Raw genomic sequence first — 27,363 nt, forward strand, 5'->3', positions numbered from 1 at the left:
GTCTGTATGAAAGCAACCTACGGCCATGGATCACGGACACGGATGCCAATCTTGTGTGCATCCGTGTTCTTTCACGGACCCATTGACTTGAATGGGTCCGTGAACCGTTGTCCGTCAAAAAAATAGGACAGGTCATATTTTTTTGACGGACAGGATACACGGATCACGGCCTCGGCTGCAAAACGGTGCATTTTCCGATTTTTCCACGGACCCATTGAAAGTCAATGGGTCCGCGAAAAAAAACGGAAAACGGCACAACGGCCACGGGTGCACACAACGGTCGTGTGCAGGAGGCCTAAAGCAGCAGTCTGATCTGGTGAAATAGGAGGTAAGGAGCAGCTAAGATGGAGTTATTGAATATATTCTCTAAAGAAGAGGAGCTGTAGTGTAAAGCAGAGGAAGGAAGGGCATATGCAGTGGCTTTTTAGACTATTCCAGACAAATTGCAGCTAAAATGTCACTGGTAATGGAGCAGAGTTGTAGTGTACAGCATGGGGGATATAAAGACTACAATAAATCATGCGCTTTTACGGGTGATAACCTTATAAAACCTCACAAATAAATAATTTATTGCTGTAAGCAGCGGGACATATAAAAGCACAATAATCACAGAATATAGACGGAGGCGGAGCGGGTGTCAGGTCGGGGGTCACTTCTTCTCGGCGTCCTGCAGGCGGCGGCTCAGGTCGTCTATCCGGACGTTCTTCAGATGGAGCAGCTGCTCCATTCTCCGCAGCTTCGCCTGTAATATCTGAGACATGGAGAAGGCATGATGTACTGAGCGGGCGGCCATACTTATCACATGGAGGGGGCATGATGTACTGAGCGGGCGGCCATACTTATCACATGGAGGGGGCATGATGTACTGAGCGGGCGGCCATACTTATCACATGGAGGGGGCATGATGTACTGAGCGGGCGGCCATACTTATCACATGGAGGGGGCATGATGTACTGAGCGGGCGGCCATGCTTATCACATGGAGGGGCATGATGTACTGAGCGGGCGGCCATGCTTATCACATGGAGGGGGCATGATGTGCTGAGCGGGCGGCCATACTTATCACATGGAGGGGGCATGATGTACTGAGCGGGCGGCCATGCTTATCACATGGAGGGGGCATGATGTACTGAGCGGGCGGCCATGCCTATCACATGGAGGGGGCATGATATACTGAGCGGGCGGCCATGCTTATCACATGGAGGAGGCATGATGTACTGAGCTGGGTCGGCCATGCTTATCACATGGAGGAGGCATGATGTACTGAGCGGGCGGCCATACTTATCACATGGAGGGGGCATGCTGTACTGAGCGGGCGGCCATACTTATCACATGGAGGGGGCATGATGTACTGAGCGGGCGGCCATACTTATCACATGGAGGGGGCATGATGTACTGAGCGGGCGGCCATACCTATCACATGGAGGGGGCATGATGTACTGAGCGGGCGGCCATACCTATCACATGGAGGGGGCATGATGTACTGAGCGGGCGGCCATACTTATCACATGGAGGGGGCATGATGTACTGAGCGGGCGGCCATACTTATCACATGGAGGGGGCATGATGTACTGAGCGGGCGGCCATACCTATCACATGGAGGGGGCATGATGTACTGAGCGGGCGGCCATACTTATCACATGGAGGGGGCATGATGTACTGAGCGGGCGGCCATACTTATCACATGGAGGGGGCATGATGTACTGAGCGGGCGGCCATACTTATCACATGGAGGGGGCATGATGTACTGAGCGGGCGGCCATACCTATCACATGGAGGGGGCATGATGTACTGAGAGGGCGGCCATACTTATCACATGGAGGGGGCATGATGTACTGAGCGGGCGGCCATACTTATCACATGGAGGGGGCATGATGTACTGAGCGGGCGGCCATACCTATCACATGGAGGGGGCATACTGTACTGAGCGGGCGGCCATACTTATCACATGGAGGGGGCATGATGTACTGAGCGGGCGGCCATACTTATCACATGGAGGGGGCATGATGTACTGAGTGGGCGGCCATGCTTATCACATGGAGAGGGCATGATGTACTGAGCGGGTGGCCATACTTATCACATGGAGGGGGCATGATGTACTGAGCGGGCGGCCATACTTATCACATGGAGGGGGCATACTGTACTGAGCGGGCGGCCATACTTATCACATGGAGGGGGCATGATGTACTGAGCGGGCGGCCATGCTTATCACATGGAGAGGGCATGATGTACTGAGCGGGTGGCCATACTTATCACATGGAGGGGGCATGATGTACTGAGCGGGCGGCCATACCTATCACATGGAGGGGGCATGATGTACTGAGCGGGCGGCCATACCTATCACATGGAGGGGGCATACTGTACTGAGCGGGCGGCCATACTTATCACATGGAGGGGGCATGATGTACTGAGCGGGCGGCCATACTTATCACATTGAGGGGGCATGATGTACTGAGCGGGCGGCCATACCTATCACATGGAGGGGGCATTCTGTACTGAGCGGGCGGCCATACTTATGACATGGAGGGGGCATGATGTACTGAGCGGGCGGCCATACCTATCACATGGAGGGGGCATACTGTACTGAGCGGGCGGCCATACTTATCACATGGAGGGGGCATGATGTACTGAGCGGGCGGCCATACTTATCACATGGAGGGGGCATGATGTACTGAGCGGGCGGCCATACTTATCACATGGAGGGGGCATGATGTACTGAGCGGGCGGCCATACTTATCACATGGAGGAGGCAGGATGTACTGAGCGGGCGGCCATACTTATCACATGGAGGGGGCATGATGTACTGAGTGGGCAGCCATACCTATCACATGGAGAGGGCATGATGTACTGAGCGGGTGGCCATACTTATCACATGGAGGGGGCATGATGTACTGAGCGGGCGGCCATGCTTATCACATGGAGGGGGCATGATGTACTGAGCGGGCGGCCATGCTGATCACATGGAGGGGGCATGATGTACTGAGCGGGCGGCCATACTTATCACATGGAGGGGGCATGATGTACTGAGCGGGCGGCCATACTTATCACATGGAGGGGGCATGATGTACTGAGCGGGCGGCCATACTTATCACATGGAGGGGGGCAACGACGGGTATGGGCCCGGGGTAGGGGTCAGCCGCTGTCAGCTCATATTTACTTTGCTCCCCCTAGTGGGGACCATAGAAAGCTACATGTAGAGAAGAGAGGAATCCTGTTCCAGGGAGGGGAGTCAGTAATCAGAGTGACATGAGGGGGGGGTACATTATTACATGATTGGTGCTGGATTATCAGACCTTCCGGACAAGCTGTAGTTAGGGGCTCGCTTTTCAGGCGACTGTACTGTGCAGGCACTGAACAAGCAGGACACAGTAGGATATTTCATTCATAAAGTCTGCAGAATTGTGAGCGCAGCTCTGGAGTAAAGTACAGGCTGAATTTCCCAATTACCTGATGTCAGGGTAAAGGCGTGTATATAGATACCTACCTATAGAGGTCCAAATATTAGCCATGTGACATGTACGGGACGCTGGGAGTCCTCCTCACCTGAATGGTTTCCTGGGAGGCCATCAGCGCCCGCTCCTTCTCTGCCAGCTGCATACGGAGCCCGGAATCTGGGTGAGCAGCCTGAGCGTACCCCTGAGGGGGCTTACTGGAAAGTCAGAAAGAACCGGGGTCAGATCAGGGAAGGTGGTGATGGAACAGTAATAATAATATAATCCTAATAATCATCGCCGCATAGTAATAATTATATATATATATAAAAATAAACGGTTTAACTTAAAATACTTGGGGCTGTCACTGCTGAGGTACTGCTCTCCAATCTGCCTCTCATCTCCCTGCATGTGACTGTCACTGCTGAGGTACTGCTCTCCAATCTGCCTCTCATCTCCCTGCATGTGACTGTCACTGCTGAGGTACTGCTCTCCAATCTGCCTCTCATCTCCCTGCATGTGACTGTCACTGCTGAGGTACTGCTCTCCAATCTGCCTCTCATCTCCCTGCATGTGACTGTCACTGCTGAGGTACTGCTCTCCAATCTGCCTCTCATCTCCCTGCATGTGACTGTCACTGCTGAGGTACTGCTCTCCAATCTGCCTCTCATCTCCCTGCATGTGACTGTCACTGCTGAGGTACTGCTCTCCAATCTGCCTCTCATCTCCCTGCATGTGACTGTCACTGCTGAGGTACTGCTCTCCAATCTGCCTCTCATCTCCCTGCATGTGACTGTCACTGCTGAGGTACTGCTCTCCAATCTGCCTCTCATCTCCCTGCATGTGACTGTCACTGCTGAGGTACTGCTCTCCAATCTGCCTCTCATCTCCCTGCATGTGACTGTCACTGCTGAGGTACTGCTCTCCAATCTGCCTCTCATCTCCCTGCATGTGACTGTCACTGCTGAGGTACTGCTCTCCAATCTGCCTCTCATCTCCCTGCATGTGACTGTCACTGCTGAGGTACTGCTCTCCAATCTGCCTCTCATCTCCCTGCATGTGACTGTCACTGCTGAGGTACTGCTCTCCAATCTGCCTCTCATCTCCCTGCATGTGACTGTCACTGCTGAGGTACTGCTCTCCAATCTGCCTCTCATCTCCCTGCATGTGACTGTCACTGCTGAGGTACTGCTCTCCAATCTGCCTCTCATCTCCCTGCATGTGACTGTCACTGCTGAGGTACTGCTCTCCAATCTGCCTCTCATCTCCCTGCATGTGACTGTCACTGCTGAGGTACTGCTCTCCAATCTGCCTCTCATCTCCCTGCATGTGACTGTCACTGCTGAGGTACTGCTCTCCAATCTGCCTCTCATCTCCCTGCATGTGACTGTCTGAAAGACAAACTGCTTGTTGCCCGTAGCAACCAATGAGGCAGCGTGCAACTGCTGAGACCCTGCTTCTCGATCTGCCTGTAAACCTATGACAGCCACAGGTCGGTAGACAGAGGTCTATTGTAAGGAAGCCTGTCGTAAAATGAAAACTGTGCTGTGAATGGTTGATATGGGTAACAAACTGTCTTTTAGACCGCACATACGGGGAGATGAGAGGCAGAGTGAGAAGCAGTCCAGTTAGACAAGTGTATAAAATGCATGTTGCATCATTGGTTGCTATGGGCAACAAACTGTCTTTTAGACCGCACATACGGGGAGATGAGAGGCAGAGTGAGAAGCAGTCCAGTTAGATTAGTGTATAAAATGCGGTCTTTTAGACCGCACATACAGGGGGATGAGAGGCAGAGTGAGAAGCAAGGGAGATTTAAGATCCAAAAGACTCTGCAAAGGGGCACGCCCAAAACAGATGCAAAGATGCTTCCTCCGTGTAAGGGCACCTGGGGCAGTAGGGGGTTTTGCAAAGTTTGGGGGTATGACCAAAGTGTTAGAGCTGTCGGCCTCACGTGATCTGTCTCTGCCTCTCAGCTCCTCCATAGACATCAGCTTGGCTGACTGTGTATTAAATGGGGGAGGAGGAAGAAGCCGCTGCCGGAGACTTCTGGGCGGGGCTTATCTCCGGGACAAGGACGGTATCGGGCAAAAATATTCATTTGGCTCGATCCATCTTTCCCCTAATATCATCTGTTGGGGGAGAGTCGGGAGCTCCCCATATACATTAAACTGGTGACCGATCCTGACGAGAATAGCGGCTGCACGCCCGCGCCGGCTGTATACTGTAATAATCATAATGTAAAGTTCTAGGTATAATACTCAAGGTAGCCCTCACTGTACAGGATGTGGCGTATTCAGGACCCCCCGCTGACACCTACCTCCCAGGCTCTCCCCTGTCGGCGCCGTTGCTCTTCTGCTTTGGGGAATTACCTGGGTATAAGGAGGATGAGGAGATTGGACAGATTTCAATACTATGTATAAGAGACATTTAACCCTTTTTTTTCCCAGCATCCTGACCGTGGGACCTATAGGAATAGGGCCTATAGGCAGGGGCGCACCACCAATGAGGCCAGGTGAGGTGATCGCCTCAGGCAGCACCAGGAAGAGGCAAGAGGGGGGCAGCCAAAGGGCCACGGGCTGAAGGGAAGGGGTTAGGTTAAGACATTGGCGCCATTTCAGTTTTCGCTTCGGTGCACCCCTGCCTATGGGACGCGATAAATGGCAGAGCAATAATGCAGCTCTGTGTGTGATTATAGTATGAGACATGATATAATGCAGAACTATGAATACAGCTCTGAATGTAAATGAAGCACAAGGACAGCCTTGGATAGGTGTTGGCCTAATGCAATCCACCATTACCTGGATCTGAGTGGTCGTTGGGCTCCGAGCGTGGATTCGTCACCTCCTGTGTGGAAATAAAAAGGACACGAAGGCTCACGGCTCTGTGCCATCACTGGACGTGGTGTATGACATCCCACTGTACACTATGATCACCCCCATCATCTATCCCAACCTCACTCCCATCATACCCAGGAGCTCGCTCTGGCGACTGCCTGGTTACCCGCTCGCTCTGGCGACTGCCTGGTTACCCGCTCGCTCTGGTGACTGCCTGGATACCCGCTCGCTCTGGTGACTGCCTGGATACCCGCTCGCTCTGGCGACTGCCTGGATACCCGCTCGCTCTGGCGACTGCCTGGATACCCGCTCGCTCTGGCGACTGCCTGGATACCCGCTCGCTCTGGCGACTGCCTGGATACCCGCTCGCTCTGGCGACTGCCTGGATACCCGCTCGCTCTGGCGACTGCCTGGATACCCGCTCGCTCTGGCGACTGCCTGGATACCCGCTCGCTCTGGCGACTGCCTGGATACCCGCTCGCTCTGGGGACTGCCTGGATACCCGCTCGCTCTGGCGACTGCCTGGATACCCGCTCGCTCTGGCGACTGCCTGGATACCCGCTCGCTCTGGCGACTGCCTGGATACCCGCTCGCTCTGGCGACTGCCTGGATACCCGCTCGCTCTGGCGACTGCCTGGATACCTGCTCGCTCTGGCGACTGCCTGGATACCCGCTCGCTCTGGCGACTGCCTGGATACCCGCTCGCTCTGGCGACTGCCTGGATACCCGCTCGCTCTGGCGACTGCCTGGATACCCGCTCGCTCTGGCGACTGCCTGGATACCCGCTCGCTCTGGCGACTGCCTGGATACCCGCTCGCTCTGGCGACTGCCTGGATACCCGCTCGCTCTGGGGACTGCCTGGATACCCGCTCGCTCTGGCGACGGCCTGGTTACCCGCTCGCTCTGGCGACGGCCTGGTTACCCGCTCGCTCTGGCGACGGCCTGGTTACCCGCTCGCTCTGGCGACGGCCTGGTTACCCGCTCGCTCTGGCGCTCGCTCTGGCGACTGCCTGTTTACCCGCTCTCTCTGGTGACTGCCTGGTTACCTGCTCGCTCTGGATCTGCCTCTGTCTCTCCTCGATCTTCTGTCGCAGAGTACTGAGGACGAGCTCCACCACCCCCGGCGAGCACTGAACGATCCTGCGGATCAAGTCGTCCGGAACAGAGAAGTTCAACTTACTGAAAACTTTCCTACGGAATAAAAAGTTGTTCAGGAATTTTATTGTTTACATTCTGTACTTCAAGATCTCTGCTTGCTGATATTATTTACATCTAGTGGCTAAAACCCCACACTCGTCTGGCCTAGTCATGCTCACACAGCTGTAGGGTGGTCAATGTAGATAAGAGCTATCAGCCGAGCCTCTCGGCTGTGTGACCAGAGCACAACGTTTTCAGTTTCTGAATGTGAATAACAATGTTCCCATTCACTGACAGCAAGCAGAGATCCAGAGAGGAAGCGAGCCACAGTCTATATTATATTTGCAGATATTTTCACAATGAGTGATAGACCCTAGTGAGACGAGGAGAGAGAGGGAGACGGAGGGGGATGAAGCAGCAGGCAGTGAAAGGGGAGGAGGAGCAGAAGGAAGTAGGCAGCTGATTGGTCAGATCTCACAGCAGAGCTCTGACATCACTCCAGAAAGAGCCCGCCCCTCCGCACAGGTAGAGAGAACACACTCATGTGCAAAAACTGTGCAGACGATGGAGAAGACCCGAACTCTGCAGCTTACACACAACATGGCCGCTGCAGCACTTCTGCTGGGTTAAGGACAGTGGGGGGCTCACCGATTGAGGATGGTCCAGTTACTGACTTTCTGCTGGGCGGAGTTGGCCGGGACGTAGTTGTGCATCTCCACCAGTTTGGGGAAATAGTTTTTGACGACTTCAGCCGTTAACACTGTGAGGAGAGAGGACATTATACTGTTATTACACAGATCTCCCAGAATCCTCTGCGGGGGGGGGGGGGGGTCTGAGGACCTGAACATGGGGACGAGACCAGAAATCTCATGCATGGCCAGCAGGTGGAGCTGTACGGCTCTATAATAGATAATCCTGTGTACTGTGTATATACCGTGTGTCACATGGAAGAACTGGAGAGCAGGCGCTGTGTACTACAACCCCCAGCATGCAGGAAAAGACGCCATCAGACTCAGTCAGTAATACACCAGATGTGAGGCAGCCATCCTAGAAGTCGGTGCTCCCCATGTAACCCTTCAGATGTGCCTCATCAGCAGACCCCTCGTCAGTGCAGAGCAGAGACAACGGACGGTGGGGGTCGCGGTAACGGGGGCGGCGGTGTCTCGTTATGATGTGAAATTAGTCCTGCTCTACTGCACGGTGTCCACTAGAGGGAGACCTACTACCAGGAATCAGACTGCAGGTCAGGTCTACTGCACGGTGTCCACTAGAGGGAGACCTACTACCAGGAATCAGACTGCAGGTCAGGGTCTACTGCACGGTGTCCACTAGAGGGAGACCTATTACCAGGAATCAGACTGCAGGTCAGGGTCTACTGCACGGTGTCCACTAGAGGGAGACCTATTACCAGGAATCAGACTGCAGGTCAGGGTCTACTACACGGTGTCCACTAGAGGGAGACCTACTACCAGGATGCAGACTGCAGGTCAGGGTCTACTGCACGGTGTCCACTAGAGGAAGACCTACTACCAGGAATCAGACTGCAGGTCAGGATCTACTGCATGGTGTCCACTAGAGGGAGACCTACTGCCAGGAATCAGACTGCAGGTCAGGGTCTACTGCACGGTGTCCACTAGAGGGAGACCTATTACCAGGAATCAGACTGCAGGTCAGGGTCTACTGCACGGTGTCCACTAGAGGGAGACCTACTACCAGGAATCAGACTGCAGGTCAGGGTCTACTGCACGGTGTCCACTAGAGGGAGACCTGCTACCAGGAATCAGACTGCAGGTCAGGGTCTACTACACGGTGTCCACTAGAGGGAGACCTACTACCAGGATGCAGACTGCAGGTCAGGGTCTACTGCACGGTGTCCACTAGAGGAAGACCTACTACCAGGAATCAGACTGCAGGTCAGGGTCTACTGCACGGTGTCCACTAGAGGGAGACCTACTACCAGGAATCAGACTGCAGGTCAGGGTCTACTGCACGGTGTCCACTAGAGGGAGACCTACTACCAGGATGCAGACTGCAGGTCAGGTCTACTGCACGGTGTCCACTAGAGGGAGACCTACTACCAGGAATCAGACAGCAGGTCAGGGTCTACTGCACGGTGTCCACTAGAGGAAGACCTACTACCAGGAATCAGACTGCAGGTCAGGGTCTACTGCACGGTGTCCACTAGAGGGAGACCTACTACCAGGAATCAGACTGCAGGTCAGGGTCTACTGCACGGTGTCCACTAGAGGGAGACCTACTACCAGGAATCGGACTGCAGGTCAGGGTCTACTGCACGGTGTCCACTAGAGGGAGACCTACTACCAGGAATCAGACTGCAGGTCAGGGTCTACTACACGTGTCCACTAGAGGGAGACCTACTACCAGGAATCAGACTGCAGGTCAGGGCCTACTGGACGGTGTCCACTAGAGGGAGACCTACTACCAGGAATCAGACTGCAGGTCAGGTCTACTGCACGGTGTCCACTAGAGGGAGACCTACTACCAGGAATCAGACAGCAGGTCAGGGTCTACTGCACGGTGTCCACTAGAGGGAGACCTACTACCAGGAATCAGACTGCAGGTCAGGGTCTACTGCACGGTGTCCACTAGAGGGAGACCTACTACCAGGAATCAGACTGCAGGTCAGGGTCTACTGCACGGTGTCCACTAGAGGGAGACCTACTACCAGGAATCAGACTGCAGGTCAGGGCCTACTGGACGGTGTCCACTAGAGGGAGACCTACTACCAGGAATCAGACTGCAGGTCAGGGCCTACTGGACGGTGTCCACTAGAGGGAGACCTACTACCAGGAATCAGACTGCAGGTCAGGTCTACTGCACGGTGTCCACTAGAGGGAGACCTACTACCAGGAATCAGACAGCAGGTCAGGGTCTACTGCACGGTGTCCACTAGAGGGAGACCTACTACCAGGAATCAGACTGCAGGTCAGGGCCTACTGCACGGTGTCCACTAGAGGGAGACCTACTACCAGGAATCAGACTGCAGGTCAGGGCCTACTGGACGGTGTCCACTAGAGGGAGACCTACTACCAGGAATCAGACTGCAGGTCAGGTCTACTGCACGGTGTCCACTAGAGGGAGACCTACTACCAGGAATCAGACAGCAGGTCAGGGTCTACTGCACGGTGTCCACTAGAGGGAGACCTACTACCAGGATGCAGACTGCAGGTCAGGGTCTACTACACGTGTCCACTAGAGGGAGACCTACTACCATGAATCAGACTGCAGGTCAGGGTCTACTGCACGGTGTCCACTAGAGGAAGACCTACTACCAGGAATCAGACTGCAGGTCAGGGTCTACTGCACGGTGTCCACTAGAGGGAGACCTACTACCAGGATGCAGACTGCAGGTCAGGGTCTACTGCACGGTGTCCACTAGAGGAAGACCTACTACCAGGAATCAGACTGCAGGTCAGGGTCTACTGCACGGTGTCCACTAGAGGGAGACCTACTACCAGGATGCAGACTGCAGGTCAGGGTCTACTGCACGGTGTCCACTAGAGGAAGACCTACTACCAGGAATCAGACTGCAGGTCAGGGCCTACTGGACGGTGTCCACTAGAGGGAGACCTACTACCAGGAATCAGACTGCAGGTCAGGTCTACTGCACGGTGTCCACTAGAGGGAGACCTACTACCAGGAATCAGACAGCAGGTCAGGGTCTACTGCACGGTGTCCACTAGAGGGAGACCTACTACCAGGAATCAGACTGCAGGTCAGGGCCTACTGCACGGTGTCCACTAGAGGGAGACCTACTACCGGGAATCAGACTGCAGGTCAGGGCCTACTGGACGGTGTCCACTAGAGGGAGACCTACTACCAGGAATCAGACTGCAGGTCAGGTCTACTGCACGGTGTCCACTAGAGGGAGACCTACTACCAGGAATCAGACAGCAGGTCAGGGTCTACTGCACGGTGTCCACTAGAGGGAGACCTACTACCAGGATGCAGACTGCAGGTCAGGGTCTACTACACGTGTCCACTAGAGGGAGACCTACTACCATGAATCAGACTGCAGGTCAGGGTCTACTGCACGGTGTCCACTAGAGGAAGACCTACTACCAGGAATCAGACTGCAGGTCAGGGTCTACTGCACGGTGTCCACTAGAGGGAGACCTACTACCAGGAATCAGACTGCAGGTCAGGGCCTACTGGACGGTGTCCACTAGAGGGAGACCTACTACCAGGAATCAGACTGCAGGTCAGGTCTACTGCACGGTGTCCACTAGAGGGAGACCTACTACCAGGAATCAGACAGCAGGTCAGGGTCTACTGCACGGTGTCCACTAGAGGGAGACCTACTACCAGGAATCAGACTGCAGGTCAGGGCCTACTGGACGGTGTCCACTAGAGGGAGACCTACTACCAGGAATCAGACTGCAGGTCAGGTCTACTGCACGGTGTCCACTAGAGGGAGACCTACTACCAGGAATCAGACAGCAGGTCAGGGTCTACTGCACGGTGTCCACTAGAGGGAGACCTACTACCAGGATGCAGACTGCAGGTCAGGGTCTACTACACGTGTCCACTAGAGGGAGACCTACTACCAGGAATCAGACTGCAGGTCAGGGCCTACTGGACGGTGTCCACTAGAGGGAGACCTACTACCAGGAATCAGACTGCAGGTCAGGGTCTACTGCACGGTGTCCACTAGAGGGAGACCTACTACCAGGAATCAGACTGCAGGTCAGGTCTACTGCACGGTGTCCACTAGAGGGAGACCTACTACCAGGATGCAGACTGCAGGTCAGGGTCTACTGCACGGTGTCCACTAGAGGGAGACCTACTACCAGGAATCAGACTGCAGGTCAGGGTCTACTGCACGGTGTCCACTAGAGGGAGACCTACCACCAGGAATCAGACAGCAGGTCAGGGTCTACTGCACAGTGTCCACTAGAGGGAGACCTACTACCAGGAATCAGACTGCAGGTCAGGGTCTACTGCACGGTGTCCACTAGAGGGAGACCTATTACCAGGAATCAGACTGCAGGTCAGGGTCTACTACACGTGTCCACTAGAGGGAGACCTACTACCAGGAATCAGACTGCAGGTCAGGGTCTACTGCACGGTGTCCACTAGAGGGAGACCTACTACCAGGAATCAGACTGCAGGTCAGGGTCTACTGCACGGTGTCCACTAGAGGGAGACCTACTACCAGGAATCAGACTGCAGGTCAGGGTCTACTGCACGGTGTCCACTAGAGGGAGACCTACCACCAGGAATCAGACAGCAGGTCAGGGTCTACTGCACAGTGTCCACTAGAGGGAGACCTACTACCAGGAATCAGACTGCAGGTCAGGGTCTACTGCACGGTGTCCACTAGAGGGAGACCTACTACCAGGAATCAGACTGCAGGTCAGGGTCTACTGCACGGTGTCCACTAGAGGGAGACCTACTACCAGGAATCAGACTGCAGGTCAGGGTCTACTGCACGGTGTCCACTAGAGGGAGACCTACTACCAGGAATCAGACTGCAGGTCAGGGCCTACTGGACGGTGTCCACTAGAGGGAGACCTACTACCAGGAATCAGACTGCAGGTCAGGGTCTACTGCACAGTGTCCACTAGAGGGAGACCTACTGCCAGGAATCAGACTGCAGGTCAGGGTCTACTGCACGGTGTCCACTAGAGGGAGACCTACTACCAGGAGACAGACTGCAGGTCAGGGTCTACTGCACGGTGTCCACTAGAGGAAGACCTACTACCAGGAATCAGACTGCAGGTCAGGGTCTACTGCACGGTGTCCACTAGAGGGAGACCTATTACCAGGAATCAGACTGCAGGTCAGGGTCTACTGCACGGTGTCCACTAGAGGGAGACCTACTACCAGGAATCAGACTGCAGGTCAGGGTCTACTGCACGGTGTCCACTAGAGGAAGACCTACTACCAGGAATCAGACTGCAGGTCAGGGTCTACTGCACGGTGTCCACTAGAGGGAGACCTACTACCAGGAATCAGACTGCAGGTCAGGGTCTACTGCACGGTGTCCACTAGAGGAAGACCTACTACCAGGAATCAGACTGCAGGTCAGGGTCTACTGCACGGTGTCCACTAGAGGGAGACCTACTACCAGGATGCAGACTGCAGGTCAGGGTCTACTACACGGTGTCCACTAGAGGGAGACCTACTACCAGGATGCAGACTGCAGGTCAGGGTCTACTGCACGGTGTCCACTAGAGGGAGACCTACTACCAGGAATCAGACTGCAGGTCAGGGTCTACTGCACGGTGTCCACTAGAGGGAGACCTACTACCAGGATGCAGACTGCAGGTCAGGTCTACTGCACGGTGTCCACTAGAGGGAGACCTACTACCAGGAATCAGACTGCAGGTCAGGGCTCAGGCACACAAACGGATTTTCTTTTCGTGTCCGTTCCGTTTTTTTTTGCGGACTGTATGCGGAACCATTCATTTTAATGGGTCCGCAAAAAAACGGAAGTTACTCCGCGTGCATTCTGTTTCCTGTGTGTCCGTTACCCAAAAAAATGAGCACATGTCCCATTATTGACCGCATTACGGACAAGGACAGGACGGTTCTATCAGGGGCCGGCTGTTCCGTTCCGCAAAATATGGAATGTGCACGGACGTCATCCGTATTTTCTGCGGATCCGTTTTTTGTGGACTGCGCCTGTAATTCTGAAAATCTAGACAAAAGTAATGATTGCATCATACCGAGACAGCACTGAACACTGCGGACTACTGACTGTCACATACCGAGACAGCACTGAACACTGCGGACTACTGACTGTCACATACCGAGACAGCACTGAACACTGCGGACTACTGACTGTCACATACCGAGACAGCACTGAACACTGCGGACTACTGACTGTCACATACCGAGACAGCACTGAACACTGCAGACTGCTGACTGTCACATACAGAGACAGCACTGAACACTGCAGACTACTGACTGTCACATACCGAGACAGCACTGAACACTGCAGACTACTGACTGTCACATACCGAGACAGCACTGAACACTGCAGACTACTGACTGTCACATACCGAGACAGCACTGAACACTGCAGACTACTGACTGTCACATACAGAGACAGCACTGGACACTGCAGACTACTGACTGTCACATACAGAGACAGCACTGAACACTGCGGACTACTGACTGCCACATACAGAGACAGCGCTGAACACTGCAGACTACTGACTGTCACATACAGAGACAGCACTGAACACTGCAGACTGCTGACTGTCACATACCGAGACAGCACTGAACACTGCAGACTGCTGACTGTCACATACCGAGACAGCGCTGAACACTGCAGACTACTGACTGTCACATACCGAGACAGCGCTGAACACTGCAGACTGCTGACTGTCACATACCGAGACAGCGCTGAACACTGCAGACTACTGACTGTCACATACAGAGACAGCGCTGAACACTGCAGACTACTGACTGTCACATACAGAGACAGCGCTGAACACTGCAGACTGCTGACTGTCACATACCGAGACAGCACTGAACACTGCAGACTACTGACTGTCACATACCGAGACAGCACTGAACACTGCGGACTACTGACTGTCACATACCGAGACAGCGCTGAACACTGCAGACTACTGACTGTCACATACCGAGACAGCGCTGAACACTGCAGACTACTGACTGTCACATAAAGAGACAGCGCTGAACACTGCAGACTGCTGACTGTCACATACAGAGACAGCGCTGAACACTGCAGACTACTGACTGTCACATACAGAGACAGCGCTGAACACTGCAGACTACTGACTGTCACATACAGAGACAGCGCTGAACACTGCAGACTACTGACTGTCACATACTGAGACAGCGCTGAACACTGCAGACTACTGACTGTCACATACCGATACAGCGCTGAACACTGCAGACTACTGACTGTCACATACAGAGACAGCACTGAACACTGCAGACTACTGACTGTCACATACCGAGACAGCACTGAACACTGCAGACTACTGACTGTCACATACAGAGACAGCGCTGAACACTGCAGACTACTGACTGTCACATACAGAGACAGCACTGAACACTGCAGACTACTGACTGTCACATACCGAGACAGCACTGAACACTGCAGACTACTGACTGTCACATACAGAGACAGCGCTGAACACTGCAGACTACTGACTGTCACATACAGAGACAGCACTGAACACTGCAGACTACTGACTGTCACATACCGAGACAGCACTGAACACTGCAGACTACTGACTGTCACATTCAGAGACAGCGCTGAACACTGCAGACTGCTGACTGTCACATACAGAGACAGCGCTGAACACTGCAGACTACTGACTGTCACATACAGAGACAGCGCTGAACACTGCAGACTACTGACTGTCACATACCGAGACAGCGCTGAACACTGCGGACTGCTGACTGTCACATACCGAGACAGCACTGAACACTGCAGACTGCTGACTGTCACATACCGAGACAGCGCTGAACACTGCAGACTGCTGACTGTCACATACCGAGACAGCACTGAACACTGCAGACTGCTGACTGTCACATACCGAGACAGCACTGAACACTGCAGACTACTGACTGTCACATACCGAGACAGCGCTGAACACTGCAGACTGCTGACTGTCACATACAGAGACAGCGCTGAACACTGCAGACTGCTGACTGTCACATACAGAGACAGCGCTGAACACTGCAGACTGCTGACTGTCACATACAGAGACAGCGCTGAACACTGCAGACTACTGACTGTCACATACAGAGACAGCGCTGAACACTGCGGACTACTGACTGTCACATACCGAGACAGCACTGAACACTGCGGACTACTGACTGTCACATACCGAGACAGCACTGAACACTGCGGACTACTGACTGTCACATACCGAGACAGCACTGAACACTGCGGACTACTGACTGTCACATACCGAGACAGCACTGAACACTGCGGACTACTGACTGTCACATACCGAGACAGCACTGAACACTGCAGACTGCTGACTGTCACATACAGAGACAGCACTGGACACTGCAGACTACTGACTGTCACATACCGAGACAGCACTGAACACTGCAGACTACTGACTGTCACATACCGAGACAGCACTGAACACTGCAGACTACTGACTGTCACATACCGAGACAGCACTGAACACTGCAGACTACTGACTGTCACATACAGAGACAGCACTGGACACTGCAGACTACTGACTGTCACATACAGAGACAGCACTGAACACTGCGGACTACTGACTGCCACATACAGAGACAGCGCTGAACACTGCAGACTACTGACTGTCACATACAGAGACAGCACTGAACACTGCAGACTGCTGACTGTCACATACCGAGACAGCACTGAACACTGCAGACTGCTGACTGTCACATACCGAGACAGCGCTGAACACTGCAGACTACTGAGTGTCACATACCGAGACAGCGCTGAACACTGCAGACTGCTGACTGTCACATACCGAGACAGCGCTGAACACTGCAGACTACTGACTGTCACATACAGAGACAGCGCTGAACACTGCAGACTGCTGACTGTCACATACCGAGACAGCACTGAACACTGCAGACTACTGACTGTCACATACCGAGACAGCACTGAACACTGCGGACTACTGACTGTCACATACCGAGACAGCGCTGAACACTGCAGACTACTGACTGTCACATACCGAGACAGCGCTGAACACTGCAGACTACTGACTGTCACATAAAGAGACAGCGCTGAACACTGCAGACTGCTGACTGTCACATACAGAGACAGCGCTGAACACTGCAGACTACTGACTGTCACATACAGAGACAGCGCTGAACACTGCAGACTACTGACTGTCACATACAGAGACAGCGCTGAACACTGCAGACTACTGACTGTCACATACTGAGACAGCGCTGAACACTGCAGACTACTGACTGTCACATACCGATACAGCGCTGAACACTGCAGACTACTGACTGTCACATACAGAGACAGCACTGAACACTGCAGACTACTGACTGTCACATACCGAGACAGCACTGAACACTGCAGACTACTGACTGTCACATACAGAGACAGCGCTGAACACTGCAGACTACTGACTGTCACATACAGAGACAGCACTGAACACTGCAGACTACTGACTGTCACATACCGAGACAGCACTGAACACTGCAGACTACTGACTGTCACATACAGAGACAGCGCTGAACACTGCAGACTACTGACTGTCACATACAGAGACAGCACTGAACACTGCAGACTACTGACTGTCACATACCGAGACAGCACTGAACACTGCAGACTACTGACTGTCACATTCAGAGACAGCGCTGAACACTGCAGACTGCTGACTGTCACATACAGAGACAGCGCTGAACACTGCAGACTACTGACTGTCACATACAGAGACAGCGCTGAACACTGCAGACTACTGACTGTCACATACAGAGACAGCGCTGAACACTGCGGACTGCTGACTGTCACATACCGAGACAGCACTGAACACTGCAGACTGCTGACTGTCACATACCGAGACAGCGCTGAACACTGCAGACTGCTGACTGTCACATACCGAGACAGCACTGAACACTGCAGACTGCTGACTGTCACATACCGAGACAGCACTGAACACTGCAGACTACTGACTGTCACATACCGAGACAGCGCTGAACACTGCAGACTGCTGACTGTCACATACAGAGACAGCGCTGAACACTGCAGACTGCTGACTGTCACATACAGAGACAGCGCTGAACACTGCAGACTACTGACTGTCACATACAGAGACAGCGCTGAACACTGCGGACTACTGACTGTCACATACAGAGACAGCGCTGAACACTGCAGACTACTGACTGTCACACACAGAGACAGCGCTGAACACTGCTGACTGTCACATACAGAGACAGCACTGAACACTGCGGACTGCTGACTGTCACATACCGAGACAGCACTGAACACTGCAGACTGCTGACTGTCACATACCGAGACAGCGCTGAACACTGCAGACTACTGACTGTCACATACAGAGACAGCACTGAACACTGCAGACTACTGACTGTCACATACCGAGACAGCGCTGAACACTGCAGACTGCTGACTGTCACATACAGAGACAGCGCTGAACACTGCAGACTGCTGACTGTCACATACAGAGACAGCGCTGAACACTGCAGACTACTGACTGCCACATACAGAGACAGCACTGAACACTGCAGACTGCTGACTGTCACATACAGAGACAGCACTGAACACTGCAGACTACTGACTGTCACACACAGAGATAGCGCTGAACACTGCAGACTACTGACTGCCACATACAGAGACAGCACTGAACACTGCAGACTACTGACCGTCACATACCGAGACAGCACTGAACACTGCAGACTACTGACCGTCACATACAGAGACAGCGCTGAACACTGCAGACTACTGACTGTCACACACAGAGACAGCGCTGAACACTGCTGACTGTCACATACAGAGACAGCACTGAACACTGCAGACTACTGACTGTCACACACAGAGACAGCGCTGAACACTGCAGACTGCTGACTGTCACATACAGAGACAGCACTGGACACTGCAGACTACTGACTGTCACATACCGAGACAGCGCTGAACACTGCGGACTACTGACTGTCACATACAGAGACAGCGCTGAACACTGCAGACTACTGACTGTCACATACAGAGACAGCGCTGAACACTGCAGACTACTGACTGTCACATACAGAGACAGCGCTGAACACTGCAGACTACTGACTGTCACATACAGAGACAGCACTGAACACTGCAGACTACTGACTGTCACATACAGAGACAGCACTGGACACTGCAGACTACTGACTGTCACACACAGAGACAGCGCTGAACACTGCTGACTGTCACATACAGAGACAACACTGCGGACTGCTGACTGTCACATACCGAGACAGCACTGAACACTGCAGACTGCTGACTGTCACATACCGAGACAGCGCTGAACACTGCAGACTACTGACTGTCACATACCGAGACAGCGCTGAACACTGCAGACTGCTGACTGTCACATACCGAGACAGCACTGGACACTGCAGACTGCTGACTGTCACATTCAGAGAGCGCTGAACACTGCAGACTGCTGACTGTCACATACCGAGACAGCGCTGAACACTGCAGACTACTGACTGTCACATACCGAGACAGCGCTGAACACTGCAGACTGCTGACTGTCACATACAGAGACAGCGCTGAACACTGCAGACTGCTGACTGTCACATACAGAGACAGCGCTGAACACTGCAGACTACTGACTGTCACACACAGAGACAGCGCTGAACACTGCTGACTGTCACATACAGAGACAGCGCTGAACACTGCAGACTACTGACTGTCACACACAGAGACAGCGCTGAACACTGCTGACTGTCACATACAGAGACAGCGCTGAACACTGCAGACTACTGACTGTCACACACAGAGACAGCGCTGAACACTGCAGACTGCTGACTGCCACATACAGAGACAGCACTGGACACTGCAGACTACTGACTGTCACATACAGAGACAGCACTGAACACTGCAGACTGCTGACTGCCACATACAGAGACAGCACTGAACACTGCAGACTGCTGACTGTCACATACAGAGACAGCACTGGACACTGCAGACTACTGACTGTCACATACCGAGACAGCGCTGAACACTGCGGACTACTGACTGTCACATACAGAGACAGCACTGAACACTGCAGACTACTGACTGTCACATACAGAGACAGCGCTGAACACTGCAGACTACTGACTGTCACATACAGAGACAGCACTGAACACTGCAGACTACTGACTGTCACATACAGAGACAGCACTGGACACTGCAGACTACTGACTGTCACATACAGAGACAGCGCTGAACACTGCGGACTGCTGACTGTCACATACAGAGACAGCGCTGAACACTGCAGACTACTGACTGTCACATACAGAGACAGCACTGAACACTGCAGACTACTGACTGTCACATACAGAGACAGCACTGGACACTGCAGACTACTGACTGTCACATACAGAGACAGCACTGAACACTGCAGACTACTGACTGTCACATACAGAGACAGCACTGAACACTGCAGACTACTGACTGTCACATACAGAGACAGCACTGGACACTGCAGACTACTGACTGTCACATACAGAGACAGCGCTGAACACTGCAGACTACTGACTGTCACATACAGAGACAGCGCTGAACACTGCAGACTACTGACTGTCACATACAGAGACAGCACTGAACACTGCAGACTACTGACTGTCACATACAGAGACAGCACTGGACACTGCAGACTACTGACTGTCACATACAGAGACAGCACTGGACACTGCAGACTACTGACTGTCACACACAGAGACAGCGCTGAACACTGCTGACTACTGACTGTCACATACCGAGACAGCACTGACCACTGCAGACTACTGACTGTCACATACAGAGACAGCACTGAACACTGCAGACTACTGACTGTCACATACAGAGACAGCACTGAACACTGCAGACTACTGACTGTCACATACAGAGACAGCACTGAACACTGCAGACTACTGACTGTCACATACAGAGACAGCGCTGAACACTGCAGACTACTGACTGTCACATACAGAGACAGCACTGGACACTGCAGACTACTGACTGTCACATACAGAGACAGCGCTGAACACTGCAGACTACTGACTGTCACATACAGAGACAGCGCTGAACACTGCAGACTACTGACTGTCACATACAGAGACAGCACTGGACACTGCAGACTACTGACTGTCACATACAGAGACAGCGCTGAACACTGCTGACTGTCACATACAGAGACAGCACTGGACACTGCAGACTACTGACTGTCACACACAGAGACAGCGCTGAACACTGCTGACTACTGACTGTCACATACCGAGACAGCACTGACCACTGCAGACTACTGACTGTCACATACCGAGACAGCGCTGAACACTGCTGACTGTCACATACAGAGACAGCGCTGAACACTGCAGACTACTGACTGTCACATACCGAGACAGCACTGAACACTGCGGACTACTGACTGTCACATACCGAGACAGCACTGACCACTGCAGACTACTGACTGTCACATACCGAGACAGCACTGGACACTGCAGACTACTGACTGTCACATACAGAGACAGCGCTGAACACTGCAGACTACTGACTGTCACATACCGAGACAGCGCTGAACACTGCAGACTGTCACATACAGAGACAGCGCTGAACACTGCAGACTACTGACTGTCACATACCGAGACAGCACTGAACACTGCGGACTGCTGACTGTCACATACCGAGACAGCGCTGAACACTGCAGACTACTGACTGTCACACACAGAGACAGCGCTGAACACTGCAGACTACTGACTGTCACATACCGAGACAGCGCTGAACACTGCAGACTACTGACTGTCACATACCGAGACAGCGCTGAACACTGCAGACTGCTGACTGTCACATACAGAGACAGCGCTGAACACTGCAGACTGCTGACTGTCACATACAGAGACAGCGCTGAACACTGCAGACTACTGACTGTCACATACAGAGACAGCACTGAACACTGCAGACTACTGACTGTCACACACAGAGACAGCGCTGAACACTGCTGACTGTCACATACAGAGACAGCGCTGAACACTGCAGACTACTGACTGTCACACACAGAGACAGCGCTGAACACTGCTGACTGTCACATACAGAGACAGCGCTGAACACTGCAGACTACTGACTGTCACACACAGAGACAGCGCTGAACACTGCAGACTGCTGACTGTCACATACAGAGAGACAGCGCTGAACACTGCGGACTACTGACTGTCACATACAGAGACAGCACTGAACACTGCAGACTACTGACTGTCACATACAGAGACAGCGCTGAACACTGCAGACTACTGACTGTCACATACAGAGACAGCGCTGAACACTGCAGACTACTGACTGTCACATACAGAGACAGCGCTGAACACTGCAGACTACTGACTGTCACATACAGAGACAGCACTGAACACTGCAGACTACTGACTGTCACATACAGAGACAGCACTGGACACTGCAGACTACTGACTGTCACATACAGAGACAGCGCTGAACACTGCGGACTACTGACTGTCACATACCGAGACAGCACTGAACACTGCAGACTACTGACTGTCACATACAGAGACAGCACTGGACACTGCAGACTACTGACTGTCACATACAGAGACAGCGCTGAACACTGCAGACTACTGACTGTCACATACAGAGACAGCACTGAACACTGCAGACTACTGACTGTCACATACAGAGACAGCACTGGACACTGCAGACTACTGACTGTCACATACAGAGACAGCACTGGACACTGCAGACTACTGACTGTCACATACAGAGACAGCGCTGAACACTGCAGACTACTGACTGTCACATACAGAGACAGCGCTGAACACTGCAGACTACTGACTGTCACATACAGAGACAGCACTGAACACTGCAGACTACTGACTGTCACATACCGAGACAGCGCTGAACACTGCGGACTACTGACTGTCACATACAGAGACAGCACTGAACACTGCAGACTACTGACTGTCACATACCGAGACAGCGCTGAACACTGCGGACTACTGACTGTCACATACAGAGACAGCACTGAACACTGCAGACTACTGACTGTCACATACAGAGACAGCACTGGACACTGCAGACTACTGACTGTCACATACAGAGACAGCGCTGAACACTGCAGACTACTGACTGTCACATACAGAGACAGCGCTGAACACTGCAGACTACTGACTGTCACATACAGAGACAGCACTGAACACTGCAGACTACTGACTGTCACATACAGAGACAGCACTGGACACTGCAGACTACTGACTGTCACATACAGAGACAGCACTGGACACTGCAGACTACTGACTGTCACACACAGAGACAGCGCTGAACACTGCTGACTACTGACTGTCACATACCGAGACAGCACTGACCACTGCAGACTACTGACTGTCACATACAGAGACAGCACTGAACACTGCAGACTACTGACTGTCACATACAGAGACAGCACTGAACACTGCAGACTACTGACTGTCACATACAGAGACAGCACTGGACACTGCAGACTACTGACTGTCACATACCGAGACAGCGCTGAACACTGCAGACTACTGACTGTCACATACAGAGACAGCACTGAACACTGCAGACTACTGACTGTCACATACAGAGACAGCACTGGACACTGCAGACTACTGACTGTCACATACAGAGACAGCGCTGAACACTGCAGACTACTGACCGTCACATACCGAGACAGCGCTGAACACTGCAGACTACTGACTGTCACATACCGAGACAGCGCTGAACACTGCAGACTACTGACTGTCACATACAGAGACAGCGCTGAACACTGCAGACTACTGACTGTCACATACAGAGACAGCACTGGACACTGCAGACTACTGACTGTCACATACAGAGACAGCACTGGACACTGCAGACTACTGACTGTCACACACAGAGACAGCGCTGAACACTGCTGACTACTGACTGTCACATACCGAGACAGCACTGACCACTGCAGACTACTGACTGTCACATACCGAGACAGCGCTGAACACTGCTGACTGTCACATACAGAGACAGCGCTGAACACTGCAGACTACTGACTGTCACATACCGAGACAGCACTGAACACTGCGGACTACTGACTGTCACATACCGAGACAGCACTGACCACTGCAGACTACTGACTGTCACATACCGAGACAGCACTGGACACTGCAGACTGCTGACTGTCACATACCGAGACAGCACTGAACACTGCAGACTACTGACTGTCACATACCGAGACAGCACTGAACACTGCAGACTACTGACTGTCACATACCGAGACAGCACTGGACACTGCAGACTACTGACTGTCACATACCGAGACAGCACTGGACACTGCAGACTACTGACTGTCACATACAGAGACAGCGCTGAACACTGCAGACTACTGACTGTCACATACCGAGACAGCGCTGAACACTGCAGACTGTCACATACAGAGACAGCGCTGAACACTGCAGACTACTGACTGTCACATACCGAGACAGCACTGAACACTGCAGACTGCTGACTGTCACATACCGAGACAGCGCTGAACACTGCAGACTACTGACTGTCACACACAGAGACAGCGCTGAACACTGCAGACTACTGACTGTCACATACCGAGACAGCGCTGAACACTGCAGACTACTGACTGTCACATACCGAGACAGCGCTGAACACTGCAGACTGCTGACTGTCACATTCAGAGAGCGCTGAACACTGCAGACTACTGACTGTCACATACAGAGACAGCGCTGAACACTGCAGACTGCTGACTGTCACATACAGAGACAGCGCTGAACACTGCAGACTGCTGACTGTCACATTCAGAGAGCGCTGAACACTGCAGACTACTGACTGTCACATACAGAGACAGCGCTGAACACTGCAGACTGCTGACTGTCACATACAGAGACAGCGCTGAACACTGCTGACTGTCACATACAGAGACAGCGCTGAACACTGCAGACTGCTGACTGTCACATACAGAGACAGCGCTGAACACTGCAGACTGCTGACTGTCACATTCAGAGAGCGCTGAACACTGCAGACTACTGACTGTCACATACAGAGACAGCGCTGAACACTGCAGACTGCTGACTGTCACATACAGAGACAGCGCCACGGAACCACTAAAGTCACTGGGTCCGCCAGAAAACGGACGTCATTGATATTTTGCGGATCCGCGTGTGCAGGAGGCCTATTGGTGCCCATGTCACGGTCGCCCGGGGTGATACTTCATTGTGAGATCCTGACTACTTTATACTCCGCGTCAAATGTCCGGCGCTGACATCGCTAGCGGGGTGTTTACGGCGCACAGATCTGACGCCTGTCCCCACAGAGCGCATCGTACACCCGGCTGCGCCAGCACAGGGTCGGGGCTGTTCACACCTGCTGACCCGCACCCACCTCCATCGCTGAAGTCCCGGCAGACGTTCCTCTTCGGTCTGGACAGGGGGATCTTGTCCACCCAGGAGTACAGCTCCTGCAGCGTCTGCTCATCGATCTCCCCGGCCATCTCTGCCTGCTGTGTGCCCAGCAAATTGTGTACCGGTAGCCACGGCAACGGCTGCCCCAGCAACGCAGGACGCGCCCTTTGTTTATTCAACAAGCTTTATTGTTCCTGACACTGATGCGCGTCTCTGCCAGGCGTGTGCTGAGGACTGCATGCAGAATGTCAGCTTCTACATCTGTCCTGTATAAATAAAGATTGTTGTAATAGTGTTCAGAGCTCGGCTGTCTCTCCGGTTACATCGCCCCCTCCATCAATTATTAACCCCTAACAGTTTTGATCCACATGATTGGATTATACTTTTCATTGGCACCAATTTACATGCCCCTATATCAGTGTGCCAGCCTCCTCAGGTGCCCCCATAATAACTTACCCCTATATCAGTGTGCCAGCCTCAGGTGCCCCCATAATAACTTACATAGCCCTATATCAGTGTGCCAGCCTCAGGTGCCCCATAATAACTTACATACCCTATATCAGTGTGCCAGCCTCAGGTGCCCCCATAATAACTTACATAGCCCTATATCAGTGTGCCAGCCTCAGGTGCCCCATAATAACTTACATACCCATATATCAGTGTGCCAGCCTCAGGTGCCCCCATAATAACTTACATAGCCCTATATCAGTGTGCCAGCCTCAGGTGCCCCATAATAACTTACATACCCTATATCAGTGTGCCAGCCTCAGGTGCCCCCATAATAACTTACATACCCTATATCAGTGTGCCAGCCTCAGTTGCCCCCATAATAACTTACATACCCTTATATCAGTGTGCCAGCCTCAGGTGCCCCCATAATAACTTACATACCCCTATATCAGTGTGCCAGCCTCAGTTGCCCCCATTATAACTTACATACCCTATATCAGTGTGCCAGCCTCAGGTGCCCCCATAATAACTTACCCCTATATCAGTGTGCCAGCCTCAGGTGCCCCCATAATAACTTACATACCCTATATCAGTGTGCCAGCCTCAGGTGCCCCCATAATAACTTACATACCCATATATCAGTGTGCCAGCCTCAGGTGCCCCCATAATAACTTACATACCCTATATCAGTGTGCCAGCCTCAGGTGCCCCCATAATAACTTACATACCCCTATATCAGTGTGCCAGCCTCAGGTGCCCCCATAATAACTTACATACCCTTATATCAGTGTGCCAGCCTCAGGTGCCCCCATAATAACTTATATACCCCTATATCAGTGTGCCAGCCTCAGGTGCCCCCATAATAACTTACATACCCTATATCAGTGTGCCAGCCTCAGGTGCCCCCATAATAACTTACATACTCATATATCAGTGTGCCAGCCTCAGGTGCCCCCATAATAACTTACATACTCATATATCAGTGTGCCAGCCTCAGGTGCCCCCATAATAACTTACATACCCTTATATCAGTGTGCCAGCCTCAGGTGCCCCATAATAACTTACATACCCTATATCAGTGTGCCAGCCTCAGGTGCCCCCATAATAACTTACATACTCATATATCAGTGTGCCAGCCTCAGGTGCCCCCATAATAACTTACATACCCCTATATCAGTGTGCCAGCCTCAGGTGCCCCCATAATAACTTACATAGCCCTATATCAGTGTGCCAGCCTCAGGTGCCCCATAATAACTTACATACCCTTATATCAGTGTGCCAGCCTCAGGTGCCCCCATAATAACTTACATACCCTTATATCAGTGTGCCAGCCTCAGGTGCCCCCATAATAACTTACATACCCTTATATCAGTGTGCCAGCCTCAGGTGCCCCCATAATAACTTACATAGCCCTATATCAGTGTGCCAGCCTCAGGTGCCCCATAATAACTTACATACCCTATATCAGTGTGC

The 27,363-nt window shown here is 52.8% G+C and overlaps 1 protein-coding gene across 1 annotated transcript; it reads right to left on the minus strand.

The window, feature by feature from the left end:
• Positions 1 to 559: 559 nt before the first annotated feature.
• SPEF1 (sperm flagellar 1) lies at positions 560 to 25,539 on the minus strand. Its single transcript, XM_044276972.1, has 7 exons — positions 25,421 to 25,539; positions 8,053 to 8,164; positions 7,314 to 7,458; positions 6,232 to 6,277; positions 5,751 to 5,802; positions 3,543 to 3,648; positions 560 to 751 (listed from the first exon to the last, which is right to left on the minus strand). Exons 1-7 carry the CDS (start codon positions 25,527 to 25,529, stop codon positions 650 to 652), a joined length of 672 nt encoding a protein of 223 aa, XP_044132907.1. The 5' UTR covers positions 25,530 to 25,539; the 3' UTR covers positions 560 to 649.
• Between the last annotated feature and the right edge of the window lie 1,824 nt (positions 25,540 to 27,363).

Source organism: Bufo gargarizans, chromosome 1 (genome assembly GCF_014858855.1).
Source record: "Bufo gargarizans isolate SCDJY-AF-19 chromosome 1, ASM1485885v1, whole genome shotgun sequence".
Lineage (NCBI taxonomy): Eukaryota > Metazoa > Chordata > Amphibia > Anura > Bufonidae > Bufo > Bufo gargarizans.

Bases quoted from the DNA above. Each gene is read 5' to 3' on its own strand.
- SPEF1 (XM_044276972.1), bottom strand. From the start codon at position 25,529: ATGGCCGGGGAGATCGATGAGCAGACGCTGCAGGAGCTGTACTCCTGG. The intron at 8,165-25,420 runs GTGGGTGCGGGT...CTCTCCTCACAG, and splicing joins CCGGGACTTCAGCGATGGAG to TGTTAACGGCTGAAGTCGTC. The intron at 752-3,542 runs GTGAGGAGGACT...TCCATGTCTCAG, and splicing joins CCTCCCAGGAAACCATTCAG to ATATTACAGGCGAAGCTGCG.